At 41.1% G+C, this 11,128-nt stretch overlaps 1 protein-coding gene across 1 annotated transcript; it reads left to right on the top strand.

Moving 5' to 3' along the window:
* Window positions 1-203: 203 nt before the first annotated feature.
* LOC148034070 (disease resistance response protein 206-like) lies at window positions 204-1,464 on the top strand. The gene has a single exon (XM_087682426.1). It carries the CDS (start codon window positions 304-306, stop codon window positions 970-972), a length of 669 nt encoding a protein of 222 aa, XP_087538552.1. The 5' UTR covers window positions 204-303; the 3' UTR covers window positions 973-1,464.
* Window positions 1,465-11,128: the final 9,664 nt, after the last annotated feature.

Here is an 11,128-nt window from a genome sequence, read left to right as displayed (position 1 = left end):
AATGAACTGTCACCATCATCATCCTAAGATGACAATTGATGATGCGAAATTATGTTGATTCTTAAATTTTCGAAGCAGCCGCCGTGCTCATTAAATTACAGATACGCCGTTAATGTTTAGCAACAACCCGGTAAGCTTAATTGGACTAGTGCTGTTGAAAGGTTAGCAGCAGGGACGAGTCAGCTGTTGAATTTTTTGGCCGTCTTATCTACTCGCGATGTAGGACAGGTTGTCCAGGCGAGATGTAGATCAAGGGCACATGGCGCACTAGCTGCATATTGCTGCAGGCAGCTAGTGCTCAGCATGCTGTTGCTACTGATTGTTATGGCTACCTTCAGCGCCGGCAGTTGCAGTACTAAGCCTCCGATAAGTGCAGATGAATATACTAAGCCTCTGCGTGCAGCTGATGATCATGAGGTGAGACAGGATATTCACAAGCACAGGAGTGCGAGGGCACTATTGTCTAACTTGACCGGCAGCAGCCACAATACTAGTCGGAATGTCCAGCCGCCGAGCTACCAGTTCTACCTGCACATGACCATCTTCAACCCGGCCGTGATGAACAGCGACTACTTCACGGGGGTGTACGGGCCTTCGCCGCTCCCGGCGTCCGTCTCCAACCCCACCAACTTCGGCGTGGTCACCACCTTCGAGGCCCCCCTCACCCTGGCGCCCTCCAACGCCTCCGCGCGCGCGGGGACGGCCCAGGGCATCTACGTATTCGACAGCCTCAAGGGCCTGGTGCTGTTCCACTTGTTTACGGCCACCATCGACGACGGCATGCACAAGGGCACGCTGTGTGTGATGGGGCAGATGGTGGAGTCGGACGCCGAGCGCGTCCTGGCGGTGGTGGGCGGCACCGGCGACTTTCTGCTGGCGCGCGGGGTGGCCACCAACCGCCTGGTGGAGCTGGTGCCCAACCCCGCTCCCGCCAGATGGACCCTCTCCTTCGATCTCCATCTGTACTACTAAATAATAACGAAACTGTATTATTGTCCCCTCCCACGTACACACAGGCGGCCACACCCTAGTCAACCTACTTCCCCCCCAAAATACACACACAAAACAACGCACACACACACACACACTCTCTCTCTCTCCCTCGTCCACAACTAAGCTATTATTCCAATCGCTTACTCCAGCTCTACTGCAGCTAAGCCAGTATCCCACCATCACCACCCACCCCAGCTCTACTGCAGCTAAGCTAGTATTTCCTTTGTACATTAGACTTCCACAATTCATAAATTGTACTCAACAGCCGTTCTCTCTTCCTTTGTAAGTTTATCAAATCTTGCATTAATAAAACCAGCTTTGCCACATCATGAGCCTTTCTCACTATTCTTCCACCTTCTATTTTATACTTTTTACCTTTTTTTTCTTATTAATTAATTAAAAAACATAGCATCAAATTGTTCATATATAAGGCCCTTTCTAGTTTGCTTCTCCAACGGTCCCAAAAGTCAAAGACAAAAATAAGTGGTCCCAGCATACATTTGCAACATCTAAAAAATAGGTATAGCACTTTAAACAATGAGTCAAAATACATTTCTTTGTATATTCACAAGCATTTGATTGAGAGCTTAAGGTATCAAATGATAAAGCCTAGAACCAACAAGAAGCAAGCACTTTAGCGATGCTTGGATTGAGGCTATCTAACAAAGCCTCTTCTTCACGTTTGATTGAAAGCTTTAAGTTTTCAAATGATAAAACCTAGAACCCAACAATAAGCAAGCACTTTAGCGATGCTTGGATCAAGGCTATCGATGTGTGTTCACAAAGATATGCCAAGAGAAAATGTATTTATTGCATACAAGGGGCTTAAGTTTGTTATGTAACTTATTACCAACTATAACGGGTTGTCAATTTGCATATATTTCAAGAAATATAAACTTTGCACATGAAAATCAAACTATTATGTGTACTTTTGACTACAAGGGAAGGCACATAGACGACTATAGTCATGCATTTTTTGAACCAGGACAAAAACTTGCATGCACATTTAATATCCTACTAATATGCTTCAGAAGACCCTTCAAATTCACGTACATTTGCTAAAAAATAAGCATGTCTTGTAACACATATGTAAATGCACTATGTCTCCAATTTTCACAAAAATTTGAATATTTTTCTAACCACAATATGTTTGCACTTTTCATGTGTATTTTGATAAGAAAAAACAAGTACATCTAGTGCAGAAAAGAAGTCATGGAGGTGGTGGTGTAACATTGTGGCTCCATGGACTTTTCTCTTTTGTACTTTCTTGCATACTCATTTGGCATCTTATATACAAATGGATGTCACTTTTTATTTTTAAAAAGCACACAATAGTAGACTTTGACACAATAAAATGTTGAATAACAATATAAAAAAGGAACAAGAATGACAAAGTCTAGCTTATATTCCTATAAGTATACAATGTAGTACAATAAACCATCTATATAAGTGTAAAGCCACCTTTCATGACTATTACTATGGAGCAACCTTTATATCTCATGGAAGAAAGTGTCATCAGCATCGCTCTCTTGCTCATAATCCTTATCGTGCTTTGCAGCACTTCCTACTTGGCTCCCTTTATCTCTTTTTGCTTCATCATATTTTTGCCTCTATACATGTTGATTATATAAACTTAGAAATGATTAAAAGACTCAATTTCAAAAGTCAAAAGAAATAACTTAACACATTCTACTAGCTATAATTTCTCTCATTGCTATTTTGTGATAATGCGCTATGTTTATAAGTTCATCCATGTGTCAATCCTATTGTGATATTTTGTATAGGCTATCTCATGTCAAGTGGGATTTCGATCCACAATTTTAAATTGTAAATTAAAAACACATTAGTAACAATAAAACCAATCACAAATTTAAGAATTAAAAAACTTAAGATAAAGTGTAAATGCTTTCAAACTCCACCTCCTATGTATCAACACCTCTTGATCTAACATGTCATGATCTTTATTGCCCCATTTGCATTCATCATGCCTGCCTTTGTTGTGACTAAAGATCCCATGCTCCACTCTACTTGGTGCTTCAATCCACTCTTAACCATGTCTAGAAATCGGCATAGGTATATGATCGAAGCCTTGTTCTGCCCTCCTCTTGTTTTTCACTACTCTAGATTTTAATGCATTTGATAAATACTTTATATGAGCATCATGTAAGGATAAATGAATATTTTCAAAATGTGACATTAGGGGGCATGAATCATCACTCCCCTCTACATAACTTGGACTTTGTAGATCTTGCATTTCTCTAAACCATTTAGTCTGGTTAGTCATATGATTAGATGTACTTAAATCAACATACCATCTATAATTATCTGACCTCTTTCTTGTAATACTATTCATCATATGATGCATAACATATAGGTGCTCATTTTTATCATTCTATCTTTCGATAATGCATGATTTCCATATTGTAATTTACCACTATAAATGTCATTCTTCTTATCATAATAATGGGTTCTAATATTTTTTGTTTTTCCATAGTAATGATAATACTAGAATTATTAGAACCTCCATTCTACCGTCCATTGTTGAAGGGATTCGAAAGCAAAGTCGCAACCACAGAGGTTCTTAAGAAATTCCAAGATAGAAGAGTCCTCAATTCCAAAGGTGTTCAAATGCAGGCGCTTACTTAAATGTCATTCTTCTTATCATAATAATGGGTTCTAATATTTTTTGTTTTTCCATAGTAATGATAATACTAGAATTATTAGAACCTCCATTCTACCGTCCATTGTTGAAGGGATTCGAAAGCAAAGTCGCAACCACAGAGGTTCTTAAGAAATTCCAAGATAGAAGAGTCCTCAATTCCAAAGGTGTTCAAATGCAGGCGCTTACTTCCTTAGGTGTTAGAAGAGATTAGGATGATGACGATAAAATTCATGTCACAGTTATACCTATCTCAATTTGCAAAATTCTCATAGCTGAAGACTTTTCGCAACTTTCAGAATTGGCATTACAACTCAAGCGACAGTCAAAGTCACTCAGAAATATAGCAGTCATATCTTGTTATAAAACTCCTTAATAACAAAGATGCTCCAGGCCATTACAACCAAATCTTGGCAATCCTTATTTTCGTTTCAAAGAGGTCAATTCAACATATCACTCTGTTTGGTTAAACTTGTAACATCTTTCACACTGGCAGCATAGTGTCCAGCTCTTACACACTCTAGTATGGTCTTTCCCTGCAACCCTGTTATGTTTCAGAGACTTTTCTGTTTGTAAAGATGATTATCCTCCTCGTATAGATGCATGTATGTGAGTACCACAGAGACAAAAGCCAAGAAGTGTATTTCTGTTTCAGAATGTCCTTTGAAATCTGATTAATGCATACAGGGTACTGAATATGCTTTGTTCTTGTGCCAATAAATCCTCCAAGTAAGGTTAAGGGATTGAGATACAAAATCAAAGGGCTTTCCTTTGTATTGGCATCTCTGGCATGGACAACACGTTCAGGAATATTTTGTTTGTTTTAAAAAACAGTCAAACTGAGCAAGCTTTTCAATCAGGTGATAGTCCTCCAGAAGAACAGGATCTTTAGTGTTGATAGTCATACATGAGTTATTGTTCCATACTGGGCACTAGAGTTTGTGGTGAAGAAGGGAGGGAAGTTGTAAGCTCTGGACAGATGGAACTCATAGGGTCCATGGTGACAATATTGTGGCAGTTTGGAATATCACATGCTGGCAACTGAAGAATGAATTCATCAAGCTAATTATGACATTCCAACATTCCTAAAAGCTCCCTGTAGAAATCAACATCTTCTCAAGCACATTCCGCTTCTTTAGTTGCTGCATATGGTGCACACATGTAGTGTGAGCTTGGAAACTGTAAGTGAGCTTAAGATTGCGATCAACAACATGCACAGTGTCATCCCACAGAAACGTTTTGAACTGGGACTACTCCAGCACGCTCGAAGAAGCTTGATTTATCTACCTGTTCTAACTGATTTGATCTATCCTCATCCAGCTCATCACTGCCAAACAGTTGACGACAACTTAACGGAGCTCCTAAGATGGAGCCTGAGATATCCATTGAAGCCAAAGTAGAAGGAAGCTCATCCACCTAAGTCACCACTGAACACTCTGAAATTGACCCCTTCAAACAGGTGCCATCCTACGTGCCAACGAATAACTGGCCTCTTCCACTGGTACTTTAAATGATGTTCTCCTTGAGCCGCAGAAGCCCCTGCAATCTTCTCTTCAAAGAAATTGAATCTCCTCCATTGGTACATGATACGGAGTCCCAATTGATTAATCTCTTGCACCTTGTCAAGCCTCAATCCATGCCAGGATTGTCAAGCCACGAGAAACATCACAGTTATAGAGACATCATCGACAAAGCTCGGATGTACTCGATGCAGATCAGATTCGCCACATATCGAGCATGGATTCCGACATAGGACTTGTTTTGTGCTTGTTTGTGCGGAGACGAGCAGAAGAAGCTCCTGCCTGTCTCTCACTCCGGCCTTTCTTCTGTCACCCGAATTCTGCACACGGGGTTCCTCCCATTCGTGATTCTGATCCCTCTGAGCATACTCCCTTTGCGAGCTTCCTATGTAATCCTCCATTGCATCTCTCCAACATACTCCATAATGAAGGGTTCCTTCCGAATTTTTTAGCCAAAGCTTTTTCTCCCTGAATTACAGAATTTTCCCTACGCCTCCGAATCCGCTTTTTGCCCCCAAAATAGCCTTTTTGTTTTTCTTACCATTTACTATTCACAATCCCCTTCCGCTTAATAAAGCGACTGGTTTTGCACCGGCCTTGTCAAACTGCCCTGCACGGTTGAGAAGATCAACCATGCAAATGTGGTGCTCTTTTATCGGGATGATTGCATACATAACACTCATAGTATCAAAGTACATAAGCCCTCCTCCACTCGCCCTGCAAGACTGCAAGCAGTAAGCATAACAACAAATGTGACACTGTTTGGCTCCACATGTTCTACCAACATTTTCCAGAATGAGTTGACAACCCTTTTAGCATTGCCAAGGATACCCACAGATTAGGGCATTCCAAGAGACAACATTTGGTATTGCTAGCTTATCAAACACTTCTTGTGCTTTTGTGAATGCACCACACTTAGCATACATGCTCACCAATCCATTGCCTAGCACAATATCATGAGTTTCCATTAGCCCCAGCCTGCGAATCTCAGCATGTCAAACAAGTTCCAAAATAGTATGAACCTTTAGTACCCTTCACTTAATACCAAAAAGACCCACTTATTCCATATGTAAAAGTCTTATTTGCTGACTGTAATATAGTTAAAACCCATGTCCAATGGCTGACAACATCTAGACAGACACCCTCTAATTACATGTGATGATAAGAAGCAAGTGCCTTGACAAATGGTCCATGTTCAGCATAACCTTTTTGGTGGATTCCACATCTCGGATGCACAGCAGTTCGACATCCACCCCCTCTAATCCTGTGCATCCTCCGAATGGGCCAACTACCCATGATCGTTATCATCAAGATCCACAAACAGATCAATCTCTTCATTATGCATTTCCGGTATATCAACAAGATTATCTGTCATATCATCTGTCTCGTCCATTGGAGTTTCTTCTCGTTGCTCTTCTCTTGCAAATTCTTCCAATGCATAATCTTCATCATCTCTTTTCTTGAAAATCTTGATTCTTTTTCCAGCAATAGGCACTCTAAGCACTGTCCCATCCAATTCTGTCAGCTCATATGTTGCATTATCAAAAACATGTCTGACTATGTACGGCCCAAACCATCTTTTGAAGTGCAGTATGCTGATTTTCAAGGCTGCTATCAAAGACTAATACCCAATCTCCCTCTTTTATTGCTCTAGGCCGCAAGCGATGCATGTTGTCAAACCTGTCCTTATTTCTTAGTCTAGCAACCTTCAACCTGTCAATAGCTAGCTGAATATCCTCTGGTCTTCTCTCCAACTATCGAATCCGAAGAGCCAAGAGTTCTTCTCTCGTCAAATCCTCCTGTCAAGGTAAAACTGACCAAGTCAAAGCACAAGTCTCAGTCGGCATAACAGGTTTCTGACCATACATCAACTCTGTGGGCATATATCCTGTGGTAACACTGTGAGTCGTACGATCAGCCCACAAAGCAAATGGTAGAAGTCTCGGCCATTCTCCAATCCGTCCTCTACATGCTTTGGCTAATGCTTTCACTATCGACAGATGCCCTCTTTCACTCTTCCCATTTCCCTCTGGATTATATGCTATAGTTAGAGCCAACTTGATTCCTAGCTGAGAGAAAAACTCCCTAGCTTCATCTGCATCCAATTCACCGCAATCCGTAGTGATCTTACCCACACAACCATACCTGCAGAAAATTTCTTCCAATAAGAACTTACACACTGCACTAGTGGTCTTTGTTCTCAAAGATCTGCCCTCAACATGATTGGTAAGATCCTCTCTAGCCAAAACAATATACCTCATCTGCCATAGACCCATAGGCATAGTAACCAAATCAACTACCCACTTATAATGAATACATAGCGGATAGGTCGGATGAAGCTCATCTCGATGACGCACTACCGAATACATCTGACAATCCCTGCAAGTCTCAACAAAGTGAGAAACATCTCTATACATGCCTTTCCACCAATATTTCTCCTTGATTTTCTCATAAGTAGCCCACACTCCTCTATGACCAGCCCAAGGACTCTCATGAAACTCCCTCATCACCTGTAACTGTGTCTCTATATCGTAGACAACCCGTAAAGGTAATCCGTCTCTTTTCTTCGGATGCTTCCAAAGAAATCCGTCCTTGAGAAAATAACCATAGGCTTTCCTTCTGATCTTCTTGAACTCATCATCTGTCCATTCATCTCTTTTTCTTAGTGTACTAAGGTACTTGCCAATTTGCAACCAATCTCCAACATAGAGTTCTTCTATAAAAGCCACAATATCATAGACATGGCAAACATGATCAATCATAGTGGCTAAAATTTTTGCATCATTCTCTTCTGCAAATAGCATCTCCTCATCATCATATCTGGCTCTAGACAACATATCTGCCACTGGATTATCCTTCCCTGCTATGTGTTTAAATTCTGGATTTAATGACTTGATGTATGCAATCCATCTTAGCATAGCTATATCCGGAGTAGAGCAACTCGTGATCATACCAATCAATGGCAAGCAATCTGTCTCTACCACAACTGAAGCTCCAATAAAGTACTCCTTGTCACATTTGAGAGCCGTAACAATCCCCAATAACTCCCTCTTGATTTGCGAATATCTCCTCTGTCTCTCGTTTAGGACTTTCGCCCCAAACCGAATAGCATACCTATTTCCATCTGCATTATCTTGACCCACATCCTAACCTATGCCAATTGGACTAGTGTCAACTGTCAATACAATAGGCTTTCCATAATTATAATCCGCTTTCTTGAGAGTAGGAGCATTCTGCAATAACTTCTTCAATTTCCGCATGGCTCTAGTGTGGCTCTCATCCCAATAGAATTTCTGCCCCTTTCAAAGCAGCTGATATAAACAATCTGCTATTTGTGCAAAATGAGGTATCCAAATCATATAAAACACACAAGCTCCAATGAATCTCAGTACCTCTGAAGTGGTAGAACAATACTCCGCAATCTTGCCTATAGCATTCACCTTATCAGGTGAGGGTTTCCTGCCATAATATCCACACATATGTCCAACAATGACAACCTCATTCACTCCAAAAACAGATTTTTTCCCTGATAGTGTCAAGTTCACTTCTTCTAATCTGGCCAAAATCTTTTCACAAGCTGAAATATGATCAGCCACAAAGTATCTGCATCCCTGATCATTTAGACTCTCATTTTTCTCTTCTTCTGTACACCCCTTAATGGGCACATCATCCAAGAAAGTCATAGTAAGCTGAGGTATGTAATCTCGAAGGACCTTATGCATGGCATTCATCATATGTGCAACAGAATTAGTGGCACCTTGAGGCAAGGTACACATCCTAACAAGCCCAATAGGAGTTCTCATGGTGGTTATGTCCCTGCTTTCCAAAGCCAGCTGAAACTGATCATATCCTGAATACAAATCACCTAAAGAAGAGATGGCACGTCCAGCAAATGCCTCTGCAAACTCATCCACAACTGGACCTATACCAACATTCCTGATAGTAACTCTGTTTACTGGCTGCATGTCCTGTATAAATCGGAGAGTACCATTCTTCTTTGGAACCGTAAACCACCTGTTTGAGTATGGTGCAGATGAAGGCTCAAGAATTCCCATCTTGATTTTCTCATTCAATAAATCAATCAGCTTTGGCAGGTGTGCTTTAGGCACTGGAATAGGTCGAAGATTCCATGGAATATGAGGAATAGTAAAAATGACCATAGGAGCAACAATATCTGGATTCACACATCCAATCTCATGCGAGAAAAAAGCAAATCCCCTTCCATGTCGCTCAAGCATCTCCTGAAAGCATTGCTTCTCTATGGGTAACAAAAAATCACCATTTTCAATTTTCAATTCAGCAAGAGTCTCTGCTGAAAATTTATGACCAATATGCTCCGGATTTCTCAAAATTGGCTGTTTAGCAGCCCTCTCTATTTGCTGATCACTGTCAGGTGGAAGCGGTACAGCTACCGGCTTCACCTTCTTATCCACAGTTTTTTATTTCGTGTCAACCCTGGCTTCATTATGCTCTTCTGCATTACTCAAATCTTGGTGTAAATCAGCAATTCTGCACTCCAATGGTTGAATATCCTCAGCCCTCTGTTCTATGGACTGCATAGGAACAGCCCTAAACTCTGAATGCTGAAATATTAGCAGTAAACTCTATTGGCTGAAAGTTTTCAACCCTCTGTGTCTCTAAAAGCTGATCATAACCAGCTGGAAACTCTATTTGTTCTTCAGCACTCAACACTTTTTGTTGAGCCACCTCAGCCTCTGACTCAATCTGTGACACAAAATCTACAATTTCATGAAACATGTCCAGGGATTGCACAAATACATTACTGTGACAATTCTGCATATCAGTTTTCAACATATCTTCCATCGTATCTGCACAAATCATATTGTCATACATCCCATCTATGTGCTCATCATCCTCCAAAATTCCTATATTTTTCAAATTTTTCTCCTTCCTGCATATATACTGCCTGGCAGCTCTAGGCAACCTAGAAATCTTCTCATAGCTCATCGAACTGTTTGCTGAAATCCCAACAAAACCGGAGGAGAAAACACTGCTGTGCCAGGAGGCGAGAACTCCAATCTCCTCTGCTCTGTACCACCGTCATCTCGCGAAACAGCGGTACCTAATGAAAATCTGAATCCCTCACAGTGGGCAAAGGTGCATCTCTGAGAGTATCCCTGTTTCTAACATGGTTCACATACACAGTCATAAATTGAACTGCTCTCATACCATCTTTACTACGAATCCGTGCATAAGCAGATCCATCATCCATTACCTTTGTTTCCATGCGCATCTCTGTGATGAATGGCTGTCCAAGAATTATGGGATAAGAGCATGAATCCTGTACAAAGAAATGGAAATCCTCCTCTACATCACCAATAGAAACCCTGACACTAGGACAAGCAGCATACAAATCACCCGCAGTTTTGTTGGCGGCTCTCATATGCCACCCATGCTCTATATCCATAGGCCATGTGTTACTTTCATAAACTCCACGAACTATGAGATTAATCTCTGAACCATGATCCACCAAAGCAACATAAGGCACCTGTTTTTCTCCAATCTTTACAATTGTCTCTGTAGTTTCCCTAGCCCAATGACTTCGCGAAAAGTGACTACGCGGTATCAAGACAGGCTCATCAGTTTCAGCATAATGCATAGGCTGAACCCTCTTCTCTACCTGCAGAAAAACAGAAGCATTCTCAACCATAACCTCATCCTCATCCTCATCCAACTCCCCAATCAAAACTCCCTGTGTATCAATGGTAGGCAATGCATGTCTTTTCCTCTTCAAGTCCTCCTGAAACTGATCCTGAAACTCTCTTTTCGAGATGCCCAAAACCTCAGAAATAGTGAAAGTCACCTCACTGCCAAGTATCTTGTCATCAAAGATTTTCTTCATGTCTTTAGATGTCTCAATATCGGACATCAATCTAAACCCTGGCTGCTTTCCCTCTCTAGGCTCTTGCCTCTTTTCTCTCTTTTGAGCATCTTC

Source organism: Lygodium microphyllum, chromosome 7 (assembly GCF_053477565.2).
Source record: "Lygodium microphyllum isolate KBCC chromosome 7, Lygodium_microphyllum_v1.1.10, whole genome shotgun sequence".
NCBI classification, from domain to species: Eukaryota; Viridiplantae; Streptophyta; class Polypodiopsida; order Schizaeales; family Lygodiaceae; genus Lygodium; species Lygodium microphyllum.
Note: the sequence above shows the minus strand (reverse complement) of the source record. Positions and strands in the feature narration are given on the sequence as shown.

What these genes read in the sequence shown, in the direction of transcription:
- LOC148034070 (XM_087682426.1), top strand. Translation starts at nt 304, where the DNA reads ATGCTGTTGCTACTGATTGTTATGGCTACCTTCAGCGCCGGCAGTTGC.